At 34.0% G+C, this 19,947-nt stretch overlaps 1 protein-coding gene across 1 annotated transcript in view; it reads right to left on the minus strand.

Moving 5' to 3' along the window:
- The window catches only part of LONP2 (lon peptidase 2, peroxisomal), a 95,881-nt gene that overhangs the window by 34,812 nt on the left and 41,122 nt on the right, over positions 1-19,947 (minus strand). The window contains exons 9-10 of the mRNA XM_061174273.1: positions 4,092-4,242; positions 2,096-2,222 (exon numbers count right to left, since the gene is read on the minus strand). Coding sequence (XP_061030256.1) covers positions 2,096-2,222; positions 4,092-4,242 — 278 coding nt within the window. The remainder of the gene's footprint in view (positions 1-2,095; positions 2,223-4,091; positions 4,243-19,947) is intronic.

Below are 19,947 nucleotides of genomic sequence, written 5' to 3' on the forward strand. Positions count from 1 at the left end.
TGGATGATAATCAAGATGAAAAAAAAATCAATTTGCTGCAATAGTAGCTGACACTAACATGTATATTAAAATATACATAATTGTAAACGTCTACATCTGGGCTTTAAAAAATTCAACCCTATAAAGATGGAATGAGATAGACCAAGTGCAGCAGAAATTCAAAGAACTAAAGGTGTTGGGTAACTATATGTGCAATAGGCAAGAGGATAACCTAAAAAAGCTAAGAATCTTGAGACACAGTCATAAAATAATAGAGTCAGAATAAGAAAATCAGTGGTCTTCTTACACCGTGAACTGTTTAGGCTATGTCTGAAACACTGAGTTCTGCTCTGGGTGTTTATTTTAAAAGAGACATTGACATCACAGGAATCATTCAGAAAAAGACTAATCAGGAAGGTGAAAAGTCTTGAAAATGGGTCAAGAGGAATGGTAAAGAGAATAGGAATATTTAGCCTGAAGAAGAGAACATTTATGGGATGTGGACCTGACAGCATTTTTTTTTAATGCCAGAAGGGCTGTACAAGGGAGGAATTAGATTCTAGGTGTACATATAGGGCAGAATGAGAAAACTATAGGGAGGTGAATATAAAGACTCTTTTATAACAATTATATTTACTCATCAAGGAGTGGTTTGCAGTAAGCACTGTAATTCAAGCAGTCTAGTGACCCTGGGAGGTAAGGAGGACTAGATGACTTCTAAGACTTCCTCCCCTCCTCCCGAACATTATGGGTCTATGACTACAACACAGGAAAAGATGAAAAACACATGAAAGATGAAAATCTATGTCCTAAGTTGGGTAACTCACTAAATACCCAAAACTTGCCTGGAGTAGCAAATACCTGTGCTGTTTTTATAAATATTAAAACTGCTCAGAGAAATTTCCTAATGTTCACAGCTTTTAATAGCTGATGTTTTGAGCTAACAAGTATATAAAAAAGAAATAATTCTCCAGGCAACAATTGGGAAATACAAATAGTGATTATTCTTCAAGTCATTAGTATTTGGTTCCAGATAAGCTATGAATGGATATTTTTCTCTACCACTCATATTTTACAGATGGGGAACCTATCAAAAAGGTTAAGTGACTTGTTGAAAGTTACCCAAAGACATGAGAGGTATTATCTGGAATAATGATATTTTTGGAAGACTCTGGAGCAGAAATCACTTACTTTATTTCCCCTGGCATTATCCACACAACAAATCACAAGTTAAGAAAAGGAACTCCTAGGTCAGATTGAGTCTTACTTGTTTCATAAGTAAATTTAAACAGACTTCCAAATAGACTTCCTTAAGAAGGCTGGCTTAGATCAAAAAGCAGCCTGACTGGCCAAACTCTAAGTCAAAGTTCAAAACAGAGGGAGACTTCACTTCTTTTGAAAAAACAGCGGTTACTGGGAACGGGCTGCATGAGGAGCCCTGGCAGCCTGACACAATTTGCCAGATGATGCAACAGACCTGCAATACTGAGCCAGGAAAACTGTGAGAGGCTATTGTAGATAGAAATTCTCAACAGGCTATATTTTCCATTCAAACATGCAATCTATAAATTAGACTCAGCAATACCCGACTCAGATAATTTATGTGCTGCTTGCCACGGGCTTAACCACTTGGTAGCTAACTCGGGAAAATACCTTCTCCGTTGTTCTGGTGTTAATTCCGAAGATGAAAACACTAAGGATTTTTTTAAATCTCTCAAAGAGAAGAAAAGAAAATCTGAATAACTTAAAACTGATGTCTGAAAGTACCATCTCACTTCTCAGGAGAATTCAACTTTCAAGATCCTGGGACATAAAAGGTGTCTCAATATTTTCCATGTTTTTGGTTGTTAAATTTATTGAATTAATCCCTTATATTGCAACTGTGGAAAAGTTGAAATTCTGGTTCAACTGAAGTCCTTAGTTAGCCGTGAAGATACTCTAAATGCTTTCCCTGTGAATTTCTGCCTAATACAGAGCCCTGTGTAAATCAATAGTTATGGAAATGCTTGCTGGGAATCTGTTGGAGAGAGAGAAATGGATGCTGTGAGTTGCCAGTGAAATAGGAATCTCCTTTTCAGATTTGAACATTATTGAAGCCTCAGGACGGCTGACTAACCTGGTGATGATGTCGAGAGTAGTAACCTGAGGGATCTGAATCTGCTGAGGAGTCAGCCCATGCTGTTCCAGTTGCTTCGGGATCAAGTGCCTGTGGGCAATCTCTATCTTTTCCTCTTGTGTATACCCTGGAAAAGAAGCGATTTTGCTTTGTGATTATTCACAGTGCTTCCACAGTACCATGCTTCATTAATAAATCCAACACAGATGCAATGGATCTTGGATTTAGAATGAATTTAAGTATGACTTCAACTAAGATTATAATCAGAATAAAGAAATTTAATCTCCACTCAATAATTGTTAAAATTTCCAACTTTTTCACAAACAAAACAAGCACTTAACTAAATAAGCACAGTGTTTGAAAGTCTTCTGATTAAATGATATCTCTCTCAAAGAAGAGAAAAAAATCTCAGTTTCATTAACTTAGAGATAATTACCTCCTTAACTCAAATGCGAGTTTTTATTATTTAATAGGAAAATAATACATCCCTTTTCTTTAGCATAATTTGACACGTAATTGAAAACACTGACAGCAGCAACAACAGAGACCTCAATTAAGACTTCAAGGGAAGAGCTGCAAAGGAGCTATTTCCAGAGCTCCGACTATAAACTTTAGCAACAAACAAAACAGAAACTAAGACTTCCCTATAAAAGTTTTATTCCTTACATGCTGGAATTATACATATAATTTATATATTTAAAAGACTTCATGGTCTTATCTACTTAAAAGCCTCAACGAGTATAAATTTACTTTGTCTTTAAAACAAACGTCCGCCACAATAATTGCCCCTTTCCACTTAACAAGCAAAAATTAAAAAGATGAATTGACAAGGCATCTTTTGAGCAGAAAAAGGAAACTAAAAAGACCAGAAAAGCTAGAAGATAGGATAACCAAAACTGCAGAAGAAGGTGGCATCATATGTCCACCTCTGCAGCAGCTGCCCTGATTATTTCACTTCACGTTAGTATATCTTATGGATTTTGATTTGGAGTTTCCAGGCAACTGGATCTCATTACTTACTTATTTTAGTGTTATAAATAGGCAGAAAGCAAGTTTAAAATTCTCCACCATATTTTAAAATTAAATATAGGGACCTGCAGGGTTCACAGATAACTAAGAAATCCAATTATCATTTACTGGAGGGTGAAAATATATTTCAGTTTAATATGAAATATATATTTAGATTATACTCTATTTTTTATTTTAAAAGATACGCACTGACATTTGATCTCTTCTAGGGAAAAATAATTCTGAGCAATTTAAATAAGGTGAAAGCACTGGGATTTATTTAGTGTTAGTAACTAAAGGACTTTTTTTTACACACTCCAGTGAAGGGGAAGACATGGTAAAAAAAAAAAAAAAAAAGTATATAACTACTTGACAGACTCAACTAAAAAGAAGAAGAATTTAAAAGCACCCTGTACTTTTATATAAAAATGAGGCCAGCTGTAATAAAGAGAAAGTTTTAGGACCTATTTCTTAACAAGAATAAATGATTACACTTTCCAAGAGATGGTAAAAACTTCAAAATCTGATAGACAGGAAGTTACATTGGGTATGTAAACACCTATTTTTGGGTTTTAGACACTTACTTTAAAAAAAATAAATTATTTTTATCTATAATTTTAGAAATTGCTTCAAAGAAGAATATCTTGTTTTCCATAAAAATGATCATTCTTTTATGCTAAGTTAAATCTGAAAGTGTTATGTTGTATACAACGTACATACACTCTTGTCTGTCATGGTTAAAACAAACAAAATTTTGCAAAATTTTGTAGACTTTGAATCTACAATATATAAAAGCTGGTTTATATGCCAGATTCAGAACTTCTGAAGATCATACACTGGCAAATCAACTTTTTACTCAAAACTCCACAGCTCGACCGGTTTTAAAGAGTTATGCTCAGAAAAGCAAGAAATAGCTTTTTATTGATCAAAATCATTATTTAACAATCATTATTTAACAAAATAATGATTTTGTTTACAAATCAAGTACCTGGCACCTGAATGATCTCCATTCTGTCCAACAAAGCAGGTGGAATAGTAGCAGTGGTGTTGGCAGTAGCTATAAAAAGAACTTGGGAAAGGTCAAAGGCCACATTTAGATAATGATCTGTGAAGTTGTGGTTTTGTTCAGGATCCAACACCTGTGGGAGAACAATAAACATTTAAACAGATTCAGTAGTTCCAAAAGAAAGCTGTATAAATTAAAACATGATATTTCTGCTCAATACAGTTAGTTTGGGAAATATGGGGATAACACTAAAAACTAAACACTAAAACTAAAATTTTTTGAACATATGTAAGCACAAAGAAGCAAAAATTAGCCATTCAAGCTGTTCTCAAATCTATTAATGACTCACTGCGTGGCCATAAATAAGTTATCAATCCTGCAGAACCGGTTTCCCTCTTGGTAACACACCCTCTCTTAACTGCTATGGGAATATTAAGTAAATGTGTACAGCATTTTGAAATTCTTAGGTAACAGGTAAAATAATAATTAGTATATTCCTCCTCAAACATTATCAGAAAGTCTTTAACAGGTTTTTTTTCTTTTGGTTGTGTCACGGCATGTGGGATCTTAGTTCCCTGACCAGGGATCGAATCCACGCCCCCCGAAGTGAAAGCGCAGAGTCCTAACCACTGGACCGCCAGGAAATTCCCCTAACAGTTTTTAAAAAAGTAAAACCTTTCTGTTTATAATGAGCAAAATATTACTATCTCTTAAAAATATTTTAGTTGGATAAATGAGATAATTTACCAATTAGGTTCTTAAAACGTTGAACAATTGTATGTTAAGGAGAATATATCTTCTTAGATTACTGCTCAAATGCTCCAAGTCGTAGGCACTCGCAGTGAAGAGGCCTACACTGGACTTAAAAGAAGGCAATGAGTGGCTTCCACATGTTCTGACCTTCAACATATTACCACTTTCACTTAGACTAGGTTAGTATAGATATAAATAGGGTTGACATGCACAGGCAAAAAGGAAGCAAAATGACTAAAATACTTACCACTCACAATTTTACTATATAACTATCTTTTCCTTGCTTCTGATTTCCTTTCTAAAGTTCTACTTGTTTTTAAATATATCCACAAGTTAATTCGAAGCCCTTTACTCTTGAAAACTCTTGAATTTTGTTAAACATTCATTGTTATTGGCAACTCAGTGTGTATCTAGATTACAATTCCTAGAAAGTTCTACTATTCATATTTTCACAAGACTTAATAATGTTTAATGTTATAAAAATGTTACTTTCAAGTCATCAAAGACAATTCTAATTATGTTCAGCATAAATTGGTTAAGTGTGATATTACTGTCTACCAACTACCTGAAAACTATTCATCTATGTATGGCAATCTTAGTTAAACCCACTGTCTAGTTAAATAAAAATCTATCATTTAATGGCTATAATTAAATTTAATACATACATGTTAGATATGTTACTGTTCAAGTGAAGTAATTTTTTTTTTCCCTTAAAATTTTAAGACACTGAGGTTTTGGGACTTCCCTGGTGGTGCAGTGCTTAAGAATCCGCCTGCCAGTGCAGGGGACACAGGTTCAAGCCCTGGTCTGGGAAGATCCCACAAGCCGTGGAGCAACTAAGCCCGTGTGCCACAACTACTGAGCCTGCGAGCCACAACTACTGAGCTTGCATGCCACAACTACTGAAGCCCGTGCGCCTAGAGACTGTGCCCTGCAACAAAAGAAGCCACCTCAATAAGAAGCCCACGCACCGCAACGAAGAGTAGCCCCCGCTTGCCACAGCTAGAGAAAGCCTGTGCACAGCAACGAAGACCCAATGCAGCCAAAAGTAAATAAATAAAAAATAAATAAATAAATAAAAAAAGACACTGAGGTTTTAAAAAGTAGGAAAATTAATAAAGCAAGGTTCCTGAGTTATGAATGAGGTCTTTTAAAGTGTATTACAGGATACCTAGGTTATGAGGACAGAAAATCAGTGGTGCCCAATTTGCCTACCTCCGTCTTTTATTTAGGAAAATACAAAAAGATATGTAGAGTTTAAACAACATCAGAAATACTAATCCTTAGTCTGCCAGATAAAAAGCATTTCTAGGAACCATACTCAGATGAAACCTTACGGTAAACTGGTGAGTTCATGGAGGGACAAGAAATACAGTCAGAACTTTCTAGCCATCAAACCTCTGCTTTTCCCCCAAACTTCAGAGTCAGGGCTTCCATGGCCCAACTCACCCACATAGAAGAGCAGATTCCAAGAATGACCAGAGCTGTTTTTTCTCTTCTCCTGATTAAAAGGTATTTCTACATAAACCCGAAACTATAATTCCTACCTACGGAGTATGACTAGAATGGAAACAGCTGTGATATGACATTTTATTCTTAGGGACGTGAAGTCAGAGGTGGGATAAACTCTGGGAAGAGGTGTATGCTGAGAATTTTTCTTCAGTAAGTTTCTAGCAAGAGAAGAACTACAGATGTTTGTAGGCAATCCAGGAATATACTCCACTTATTACACATGATGTGGCAACTGTCATCTTTAAGTATGATACTGTGGTGATACTTTTTAAAAGTCTATATCTTTTAGGGATAGATGCTAAAATATTTATGAAAAGATATGATGTCTGGAATTTGATTCAAAATAAATAGGAGCGGGATAAGGGAGAAAGGGTAGGAAGAGATGAAATAAGACTGGTCATGACATGGTAATTATTAAAGGTGGGTTACAAGTTTTATGGTTCATTATCCTATTTTCTCAACTTTTGTTATGGTTGATATTTTCCACAACAAAAAGTAAAAATAAATAAATAAAGTAAAATAAAGTAACTAAAATCAACTCTGGAAGCCACATACAAATACTATAGAAATTAAATCAGTGATGATGACAAAGTTGAGAAAAATGTCCAGAGCATAGAAGAAAAAGGCAGTAAAGCTATGTAGGGGAACTATATGGAAAAAATAAAGATATCTAATTCATAGATAATTGATATAACTAAAGAAGAGGTCTCAGCAAATGTAAAATTGGATATAATTAAAGAAATAACCAAGAAAATATTCTAGAAGACTCAACACTACAGATTGAAAAGCCTTAGACTCCTCTTGTGCAATAATAAATGACAGAATGTTAGGATAACAGCTACAGAATTTTCAAGCAAACTTATGACTACTTTAAAATGTTTTAAAAATATTTTATTACACAGAATACATGCCACAACACATAAGATACAAAGGATAACAAAGTGAACACCTGTGAACCGACTACCCAATTGTGACTACATCTGTATTTTGTGTTTAGATCAGTGGTCACCAAAGTGGAATGTTTGGAATAACCCACCAAAGCACAAGTAGAAAATATGAGTACATATATTCATCTTTATGTATCTATAAATACTAGAAAAAAATTAGTTTTTAAAATATTTAATATACAAAATGAAGTAATGCCCTCACTTGGAATAGTTACACACATGAGATATTCTAAGAGAAGAGTAGAAATCCCATAACATACTGGGCTGATGTGGGGCCCTCACTCATCTGTTTTAACTGTAATTATAGCACAACTGCAGTCCATGTGTGCCTGATTAACTGTTTTTACAGAATATAAATGGATGAATGGAGTGTTTAAAAAAATTCCTGCAGGGCTTCCCTGGTGGCACAGTGGTTGGGAGTCTGCCTGCCGGTGCAGGGGACACGGGTTCGAGCCCTGGTCTGGGAGGATCCCACATGCCGCGGAGCGGCTGGGCCCGTGAGCCACGACTGCTGAGCCTGTGTGTCTGGAGCCTGTGCTCCGCAACAGGAGAGGCCGTGACGGGGAGAGGCCCGCGCACCGCGGTGAGGAGTGGCCCCCGCTCGCCGCAGCTGGGGAGAGCCCTCGCACAGAGGCGAGGACCCAACACAGCCAAAAATGAAATAAATAAATAAATAAATAAATTTAAAATGTCCCCATTCCTCTATCTTAAAAAAAAAAAAAATTCCTGCAAAATATCATTAAAGATAATAGAGGCAAAGATGTGAACAACAAGAAAATGATAAGAGTTGACACTTTTACTTCTGGAATAAGCTTTGATAGCCACATTATAAAATAAAAACAATTATCTAATTAGAATACATTGTTTTCACTAAAAATAATTACTTTTAAAAATTTATTCTGTGTGTGTTGTACATATAAATATCTAACATTAGTACAATGGTACATTTATGTTATGTTTGTATTACATATTTATCCTTTGTTATGGAATGAACTGTGTCCCCTCAATGTGACTATATTTGGAAATAGGGCCTTTAAGGCGGTAATTAAGGTTAAAAGAGGCCATAAAGGTGGGGCTCTTATCCAATATGACTGGTGTCCTTATAAGAAGAAAGAGAGAGACCAGGGATGCATAAGCACAGAGAAAAGGTCATGCGAGGACACACTGAGAAGGCAGCCATCTGCAAGCCAAGGAGGAGACCTCAGGAGAAATCAAACCTGCCAACAACTTGATCTTGGACTTCTAGCTTTCAGAACTGTGAGAAAATACATTTGTTTGTTTTTTTTAAGCCATCCAGTCTGTGGTATTTTTGTTATGACAGCCTTAGCATTCTAATACACCCTTATTACAAATGTATTTATATTATAGAGAGATATATTTTCAAAAATTTTTACTGATGGAATATGTGAACAAAACATATGGGGATTACTGGTGCAGACAACAAAGAGACCTTAGCAAATATAAAGGGCCTCAAAACATAACCTATAAACAAATCCTTAAAAAAAAGTAACCTGAAGATATATTCCATCTGAACAACAAATAAATCAAAATAAAAGGATCAGAAGCAATGAAATCATTTAAGCCCAGAATTCAAACTAAATGTATGAGGATGCACTTTTAGAACGAGGGACTAAGGAAGTCTGAAAATCTGCTCCTCCATAAAAGCAATGAGAACTGGCAAATGTCAAAATCAACTTTTTCAGTATTCTAGAAATTAACTTGCAACAACCTGTTTATTCAAGAAAAACAACTGAATCTCAGTAAATATAACAAGCTTTATGGTCTATTAACTTGCTTTACACCCTACCCTTCTCCCAAGTGCATGGTAGCCTTGAAAACTAATAGCCTCACAACCACAATAGCTGTGAAAACCAGTAGCCTAGCAACCCCTATAAGGGGCAGAATAAGATCAGAGCTCCCCAGAAGCCACATCTCCAGAGAGTGTCACCCACCTGTCTGAAAGTTCCTTGGAAAGGCTCAATTCTCAGGATTTATCTTTATTTGACCTGACTCAGAGAACACTCTGTGTGAACAGCCCTGTACTCAGGGCATTTGTCAAAAACAACCGACAGCAATTGTTTAACACTGTAGCTGCCTGAGGCAGCGATACCAGTTGGGACTAACAAGAGGCTGATCAAAAACCTTAAAGAAAAAAATCTGGGTGATGAGATATTCATAGAGGCTTTTGAAAAGCTCTGAAATATTCCTAGGAATCTAGAAGGTCATATATATGTATAGGACTCTAAGTATGATCAGGAAAGATCTGAGAAAGGCTTCAAAGCTCACCTCTGGCAGACACTGAAGCTGTATAAAAGCAGGAAGTGAAGGCTAAGGTAGAGTTATAAACTCTGCCCAAATGTTAAGCACAGAGCCCCTTGGAAAAGAGTGGGAGACCTATTGGTTCAGGCACTTAAGGAAATCTCTGTCCTACCATTAGCTGACCACTAAACAAGCAGCAACTTCAGTGGCCACCCATGACAAAGAATACAGACTTTACAGAAAAAGACCAGGAAAAACACTAAAACAAACCAAATAACAACAATAAACCAACAAATCCTTGAGGGAGTGAGAAATCTAATTATATTATTTAAAAATTATAACATTATATATGTTCAGTTTCAACAAAGAAATGAGACACATGAAGAAATACAAAAGTATGGCCTAAAATCAGTAAAAGAAAAAAAAAAATAGTGAATAGAAATTGTCCCTGAGGAAGCCCAGATGTCAAACTTCTTAGACAAAGATTTAAAATCAGCTATTATATATATGTTCAAAAAATCTAATGCTCCAACATGGATGAACCTTGAAGATATTATGAAAAGTGAAATAAACCAGTTACAAAAAGACAAATACTGTACAATTCCACTTATATAAGATGAATAGATTAGTCAAACTTATAAAAACAGAAAGGAAAATGATAGTTACCAGGCACTGAGGAAGGAAAAACTGGAGAGTTGCTGTTTCATGAGTACAGAGTTTTGCAAGACAGAAAAGTTCTAGAGATTGGTTACATAAAAATGTGAATATACCTAACACTACTGAACTGTACACTTAAAAACGGTTAAGAGGGCAAATTTTATGTTAAGTGTATTTTACTACAATTAAAAAACAAAACTAAAGGAAACCACATCTGAAGAACTACAGGAAACTATGAAAACGATGTTCTAACAGATAGAAAAGATCAATAAAGAGACAGGAATCATAAAAAAAGAAGCAAATAGAAATTTTAGGATTGAAAAATATAGTAACTTAAATGAAAAATTCACTAGATGGGCTAACTAGCAATTTTAGCTGGCAGAAGAAAGAATCAATGAACTTGAAGATAGGTCGATTGAGATTAACCAATCTGAGGAACAGAAAGAAAAAAGCAAAGAAATGAACAGTGCCACAGGGACCTACTGGACATTAGAAATATTACCAACATACTCATATTGCAAGTCCAAGAAGAGGATAAAGAGAAAGGAGCATAAAGAATATCCAAAAAATATTAATTGACACATCTAATAAGCTCAACAAACTCTAAGTAAACTCAGAGATTCATACCTACACTCATCATAGTCAAACTATCAAAAGCCAAAGACAAAGAATCTTAAAAGCAATAAGAGAAAATACTGTTTTCATTAAGTGCAAGGGACCCTCCATAAGATTAACTGACTTTGCATTAGAAACCATGAGGATGGAAAGCAGTATGAAGACATATTGAAAGAAAAAAAAGACTCAACCAAGAACTGTATATCCAACAAAGCTATCTTTCAAAGATGAAGAAGAAATTAAGACATTCCCAGATTTAAAAAAAAGAAAAAACACTGTAAGAATTTGTAGCTAGCAGACCACACTATAACAAATATTAAAAGCTGAAGTGAAAGGTCGCTAAACTGTATCCAAACACACACAAAAAAGAACACCAATAAAAGTAATTACATCAGTAAATATAAAAAACAGTATATGGGAAGGGGGAAGGGATAAATTAGGAGCTTGGGGTTAACATACATACACTACTATATATAAAATAGATAGCCAACAAGGACCTACTGTATAGCACAGGGAACTATATTCAATATTCTGCAATAACCTATCTGGGAAAAGAATCTGAAAAAGAATGAATACATGTATATGTATAACTGAATCACTATGCTGCACACCTGAAACACAACATTGTAAATCAACTATGCCCCAATAAAATTTTTTAAAAAAGACAGTATAATGCATTTTTGTTTGTGACTTTTATGTTCTCTTATCTGATTCAAAAAAATTCATTAAACGATAATTACAGCTGACCCTCATTATTCATGGATTTTATATTTGAAAATTCACCTACTTGCTAGAATTTATTTGTAACTCCAAAATTACTACTTGTAGTGCTTCTGCAGTCGTTTGCAGACATGGTATAGCACATCACCCAAGGTGCATATTCCCAGCTGAGGTCAAACAAGATGATGCTCTGCCTTCTTATTTTAATTCTCATATTCTAAGCAAGGATCCTCCCTGCAGTCTATTTAGTGCCAGGTTTTTTGCATTTTTGTGTTTTTTGTTAGTGATTCTGCCCTTTAAAAAGCCCCAAAGGCAGTGCTGAAGTGCTGTCTAGTGTTCCCATGAGCAAGAAGGCCACGATGTGCCTTACGGAGAAAATACGTGTGTTAGATAGCTTCATTCGGGCATGAGTTATAGGGTTAATGGTCATGAGTTTAATGTTAATGAATCAACAATATATATTAAATATATAAATAAGGCAACTTTAAACAGAAACACAAATAAAACAAGGTTATGTACTGATTGATGACGAATTGGCTTGCAGGAAGCTAACCCTGTATTTCTTCAAGGAGCAATAATTCAGTATTTGCTACTTCAGTGCTTGCTGCAACTTTATAGAACATAACTACTGCAAATAATGAGAAGCAACTACATATTACTGTGCTGATAAGCTTACAGTGTATAGAGATGTATTTTCTATGACAAAAATGGTACAAAAGAGGGCTGAGGGAAGGAGGGCTTGTTGAAACTAAGTTTTTACATACTATTTGCAATGGTTAATTTCATGTATCAACTTGGAGAGTGTTTTGGATGAAATTAATATTTACATCAGTGAACCTTGGGTAAGTTTGCCTCCAGAATGTGGGTGGGCTTCATCCAAACAGTTGAAGGTCTGAAAAGGACAAAAAGACTGGCCTCCTTGAGCAAGAGGAAATTCTCCAGCAAACTGCCTTCAAACTTTGTCTACACCATCAGCTCTCTTTGGTCTCAAGCCTGTTGGCCCACACTATAGATTCTGGACTTCCCAGCCTCCATAACTACATGAGTTAATTCCTTACAATAAATCTCTTTACATGAGTATATCTAGATATCTATCATATCTATAGATACACATGGATATAGATAATCTATATATTATAAATAAATATATCTATATATTCAATAATAGGTAAAACTGGGAAAAGATCAGCAAGGACATAGAAGACTTGAACAGTACTATCAACCAATTAGACATAACAAACACCTAGAGAGCAAGCCATCCAACAACAGCAGCAGTATACATATTCTTCACAAGTGCACATGCAAACATTCTCCAGGGTAGACCATAAGCAAGCCATTAAACAAATATCTATATTTCAAAACCCTGAAATCATACAAAGTATAATCTTTGACCACCATGCAATAAAATTAGAAATGAATAATTTTTAAAAATTTGGAAATTCACAAAAATATGAAATTAACCCCTAAATCACAAGGGAAAACAAAAAGAAATCACAAGGGAAATTGGAAAACATTTCGAGATGAATAAAAACAAAAATGTAAGTTACTAAAACTTATGAGATGCAGCTAAAGTAGTGCATATAAAGATATTGATAGCTGTAAATGCATATACTAAAGAAAATTCCAAACCAATAAACTAATCTTCCACCTTTAGAAAGTAGAAAAAGAGCAAACTGAATACAAAGCAAGCAGAAGGAAGGATTAGAGAATAATCCTTAAATAAATGAAACTGTGACAAGAAAAACAATTGAGAAAAATCAATAAACCAAAAGTTGGTTCTTTGAATAGTTCAATAAAATTGACAAACATTTAGCCATACTGAGTAAGGAAAACAAGGACATTCAACTTACTAAATCAGGAATGACACAGGCCACATTACTATCAACCTTACAGAAATAAAAAAGAAATAAGAGTATACTATAAACAAACTTGTATGCCAACAAATTTGATAATCTAAATGAAATGGGAAAATTTCTAGAAAGATATAAACTATCGAAAGTAATCTGTTAAAAAGTAATAGAAAATCTGAATAGATCTTGCCATTCCTATCCATCATTGTACTGGAGGTTCTAGCCAGGGCAATTGGGGGTGGGGGGGAAGGCATCCAGACTGGAAAAAAGTAAAAGTATCTCTATTTGCATATGACATGATCTGGTACATGGAAAAAAATCTAAGGAATCCACTAAAAAAACCATTAGAACTAATAAACAAGTTCTGAAAGGTTGCAGAATATAAGACTGATATACAAAAATCAATTTGTATTTCTTTACATAAGCAATGAACAATTTGAAAAAGAAATGAAGAAAATAATTCAATTTATTTTCTTCAATAGTATCAAAAAGAATAAAATACTTAAGAATACATTTAACAAAAGAATTGCAAGACATATACTCAAAAACCACAAAAACAAAGTTGAAAGAAATTAAAAACCTAAATAACAGAAGGACCCCCTGTTCATGGATTCAAAGAATTAATATTATTAATATGGCAATACTCCCCAAAGTGATCTACAGATTCAACAGAATCCCTATCGAAATTCTATTTAGCTTTTTTGTAGAAAGTGACAAGCTGATCCTAAAACTCATATGGAAGTAAAAAGGACCCATAAGGGCTAGGCAATCTTGCAAAAGAAGAACAAATCAGGAGGATTCACACTTCCCAATTTCAATAATTTTTACAAAATTACAGTAAGCAAGAGTGTGTGGTACTGGCATAAGGATAGAAATATGGATCAATGGTACAGTTGGAAGTCCAGAAATAAACCCTTACACTTACAGTCAACTGATTTTCCACAAGGGCAACATTACATGGAAAAAGAAGTCAACAAATAGTACTTGGGACAACTGGATATCCACAAGCAAGAGAATGAGACGGATCCTGACATCTCACACCACATACAGGCATTAACTCAAAATGGATTATAGATCTAAATATAAGAACTAAAACTGTAAAACTCTTATAAGAAAATGTAGGAGTAAATCCTCATGACCTTGGATTAGGCAATGGCTTCTTAGATATGACATTAAAACCAAAATAACAAAAGAAAAATACATATAAATTAGACTTTATCAAAATTAAAACCGTTTTGTGCCTCAAAGAACACCATCAAAAAAGTGAAAAGAAAGCCCACAAAACTGGTGAAAATATTTGCAAATCATGTATCTCACAAGGGATTTATATCCAGAATATATAAGGAACTCAACAAGAAAAAGACAAATACCCAATTAAAAATGTGCAAATCATTAAAATAGATATTCCTACAAAGAAGATATACAAATAGCCAATAAACACATGAAACGATGCTCAATATTATTAGCAATTAGGGAAATGAAAATCAAACCACAATGAGCTATCACTTCACACATACTAAATCAAATGGATGGCTAAAATAAAAAAGACAGACAATAACAAGTGTTGATGAGGATGCAGAGAAACTGGAACCCTCATACACTGTTAGTGAGATAGTAAAATAGTGTAGCCACTTTGAAAAATAGTTTGGAAGTTTCTCGAAATGTTAAATACAGAATTTTCATATGATCCAGCAATTCTACTCCTAGTCATACACTGAGAACTGAAAACCTATGTTTACACAGAAACTTGTACATGAATGATCACAGCAACATTATTCAGAATAACCAAAAGGTGGGAACCACCCAAACATCCATCAACCGCTCAATGATAAACAAAATATGGTATATATTCATATAAGAGAATACTATTTAGCCATGAAAAGGAATGAAGTTCTGATGCATACAACATGAAGGAATCCTGAAAACATTATGCTAAATGAAACAAGCTAGTCTCAAGAGGCCACATATTGTATGATTCTATTTATATGAAATATCCAAAACAGGCAAATCCACTGAGACAGAAAGATGAGTGGTTTCCAGGGGCTTCTGGTGGTGGGCGGGTATGGAGAGTGGCTGCTAATGGTACATAGGCAAAGACAATGTTCCAAAATTAGATAATGTTCATGGCTGTACAACTTGTCAATATACTGAAAACCAAAGAATTGCACATTTAAAGGGGTGAATCTTATGGTTTGTGAATTATATCTCAATAAATTTGTTATTTAAAAAATAAAGGTGGGAAATATGTTTACAAAAAAGAATACAAAAACAAGACACTCTACACACTTCTTAAAATGGCCAAAATCCAAAACACTGACAACACCAAATGGTGGTGAGGATGTGGAGCAACAAGAACTCTCATTCATTGCTGGTGGGAATGCAAAATGGTACAGACAACTTGGAAGACAGTTTGACAGTTTCTTACAAAACTAACATGCTCTTACCTTATGACCCCAGCAACTGCACTCCCTGGTATTTACTCAAGTGAGCTGAAAACTTACGTCCACACAAAAACCTGCACACAAATGTTTACAGTAGCTTTATTCATAATTGTCAAAACCTAGAAATAACTAAGATGTCCTTCAATAAAGGGATAAACAAACTGTTGTACATCCATACAGTAGAATGTTATTCAGTGATAAAAAGAAATGAACTATCAAGCCAGAAAAAGACATGGAAGAATCTTAAATGCATACTACTAAGTGAAAGAAGCCAACCTAAAAAGGCTATATACTGTGTAATTCCAACTATATGACATTCCTGGAACAGACAAAAATATGGAGACAGATCAGTGATTGCCAGGGACTTGGAGAGAGGGAGGGAGGAATGAGTAAGTGGGGCACATGGGATTTTTAGGGCTATGAAACTATATTCTTTGATACTGTAATGGTGGATACATATCATTTACACAGTCATCAAAACCCATACAATGTACAACACAAAGTGAACCCTGATGTAAAGTATGGACTTAAGTTAAAATAATGTATTAATACCGACTCATCAATTTTAAGGGGAAACTGGGGGAGGGAGGGTGAGAGGTTATATGGGACTCTTTGTACTTTCCACTCAAATTGTACTGTGGACCTAAAACTGCTTTTTTAAAAAAAGCTATTAATTTAAAAAAAAGAAAGAATATAAAAGTTGAAAATAGTTTCTGATAAAGATTCATAATGTAAAAAAATTAAATCCTCTAAAGTAGGTAGTGAGATGAGGAAGGGATAGATTACTGTGTATTAATTATTTCATTTTATACAAGGGAGGGAAAATATATTTCATTTATGATGTTGATACTTAGAGAAACAGAGATGCATGATTTTTAACTGAAAGGAATCACAAGTAGTATTAAAAAAACAGAATACATGCCTTCTGATCTAACAAACTGTCCATACAGTTAATGACATAATTCAAAGGAAAAAACTAGGACCCTTTTTTAAAAAGGGGACAGAAAACAACCAAACCACAGATGTCAAAAGTCCCAACATACCAGTTAGTACAATATTTGAAAAAGCCTATTGAATATCCAGACTTCCAGGTAGAGTCAAAAGTAATCTAAAAATTGATTATATGAAATACTAATAAAACATAATGAAACAAGAAGGTTAAAAATTCAAAAAAAGCTGTACCTGGTATACACTAACAAAAAGGAAGGATGAACTGCAAAAGTATTACCAGCCTAAGGAGAAACCAAGGTAAGAATGGAACAAAGAGAATGGCTGTACTAGATAGCAGGAAATGGCCACAATGATGACATAACAAATAAATACTATTAAAATGTATATTAAAAAATTAGAAATTATAAAGTGAAACTGACAGAAAAAAAACTGTCATGGCAAGTTTAATGCACTTCTGTATACCACAACGTGCAGAAAAAATAAAGCTATAAACCTAGAGAATAGCAATCTCATAACACACATATATACTCTTGTTAAAATATTGCTGTATTCAGATATATATGTATACACAGACACACACACACCCAAACTATCTTTCCTAGAATCTATGGAATATGTATAAAAACGGTTCCTCACTAAACTCCAAAATTAAGAAATTATTTAAATTACATACTTAGACAATACATAAGTGGTAGACAGTACATTTATTTAAGTTATATACTTAAACAAAACATAATAAACATCAAAATTATAACATAATTATTATAATACAAAAACAGTGAAAGTGGAAGTCAAAATTTTAACTACAGGCAGCTTAGAATAGTAGGTTTACAATACAGACAGCCCAACACCCTCTACCAGATGATACCACAGGACCCTTCTTTGAAAATACCAACTGGTCTAAGAGATAAGATTTATAGATCCTGAAACATGGGGAACCCCACCCCCAATTTATCACAATCTGATGAAGCCCACCAGGTATCAAGCCTCACATGTGCACACAAAATGTTCAATAATCTTAATGTCACACCTTATATATATATAAAGAGACATCAAAGAATCACCAAAGATTGGAGGAAAGCCCTAACATAAAACACAGGGGCCAAACAAACAAAAAAGGTAGAGAGACAAGGTGATTAAAATTAATGAGTTTACTAGCAAAGTTGTAGGATACAAGGTTAATATACAAAATACAAATTGTACTCTTTCTTTATATTAGCAATTATCAAAAATTGAAATAAAAAACAGCATCAAGAAATAGGAAATAATTTGAGATAAATTTGACAAAGTGCAAGATCTGTATGCTGAAAGTGAAAAAACATTGCTGAGAAAGTTAGGAAGACCTAAAAAAAAAACAGAGATATACCTGTTCACAGATGAGAAGAAACAATATTTTTAAGATGACAATTCTCCCCAAACGATCTACAGGTTCAAATGAAATGCCAATTAAAATCCCAGCAGAATCCCAGCAGACTGTTTTGCAGCAACTGACAAGCAGATTCTAAAATTTATATGGAAATGCAAAGAACCTAGAATAGCTGAAAAATTTTTAGACAAGAAAAGCAAAGCTGGACAACTAACACTAAATGATTTCAAGACCTATTATAAAGCAAAGTGATCAACTCAGTGTGGTATTGGCATAAACATAAATTAATGGAACAGTATAGGGAACTCAAAAATATAAAACACACATTTGACAAAGATGTCTAAGGCAATTCAATGGAGAAAAGATACTTTTTTTGACCAACAGTATTGGAACAATTAAATATCTATATGCAAAAAGAAAAGGAACCTTGACCCATACTATGCATCATATACAAAAATTCACTCAGCATGAATCATAGACTCAAATGTTAGAGCTAAAAATATGAAACTTCTAGAAGAAAACATAAGAGAAAATCTGTGTGACCTTGGTTTAGTAAAGATTTCTTAATTACAACTCAAAAGAAACCATTAACAAAATTTTTTAAATTGGACTTTATAAAAAACAAAAACTTTTGCTCTTCAACAAACACTGTCAATAAAATATTTGAAGAAAATATCTGAAAAATATGTACCTGACAAAGGAAATCTATGTAGAACACATAAGGAATTCTTACAACTCAAGAATGAAAAGACAACTCAATTAAAAGGGAAAAGTAAAATTGGAATTTCATCAAAAGACACAAAGGATGGCCAATAATCACATGCAGAGATGCTCAACAAGTCATTAATCATTAGGGAGATGCAAACTAAAACCACAGTGAGATGATACAACACACCCACCAGAATGACTAAAATTACAAAAACTTACCACATATCAATTATTGGCAATGATGTGGAGCAACTGGGACTCTTACACACTACTAGTAGAAATAGAAAATAGCACAACCATTTTGGAAAATAATCTGGCAGTTCCTTAAAAAATTAAATCTATACCTACTACTTGCCCAAGCCATTCCACTCCTAGGTATCTATTTATCAAAAAAAAATAAAAATATATGTCCATACAAAGACTTGTATTAATACATGAATATTCATAGCAGCTTTATTTATAATAGCCAAAAGTTGAAAAATCCAAATATCCATCAAAATATGAATGGATACACCATCTCTTGTTGCTTCCAAAGGTTTCTGTCTTTCAGCATTTTTACTACATTATTTATCTATAGATTTCTTTGTGTTTATCCTACATGAAATTCATTGAGCTTCTTGGTTGTGTAGATTTATGTTTTTCATCAAATTTGGGAAGTTTTCATCCATTATTTCTTTGAAAATTTTTTCTGCTCCCATCTCCCTCTCCTGTCCTCTTTTTCACATATTTGTGTGCTTCACAGTAGCCCACATTTCCTTGATGCTCTGTTCATTTTATTCATTTTTTAAATCTGTTCTTCAGATTGCATAATCTCTATCAATCTATCTTCAAATTCACTGGTTCTTTCTTCTACGAGTTCAAGTCGACTGCTGATTCTATGAATTTTTCATTTCAGAAGTGGAACCACTATGTTCATTATCTTGATTATTTGTATGGCTTCATAATTTATACATATGTCACAGTTTATCAAATTGTGCATTTTAAATATACTCACTTTACTATATGTCAATTATACCACACCCTAAAGCTGTAAAAAAAATTAATCAATAAAATATCTTT

The sequence above is a fragment of the Eubalaena glacialis genome, chromosome 18, assembly GCF_028564815.1.
Source record: "Eubalaena glacialis isolate mEubGla1 chromosome 18, mEubGla1.1.hap2.+ XY, whole genome shotgun sequence".
In the NCBI taxonomy this organism is placed as follows: Eukaryota; Metazoa; Chordata; class Mammalia; order Artiodactyla; family Balaenidae; genus Eubalaena; species Eubalaena glacialis.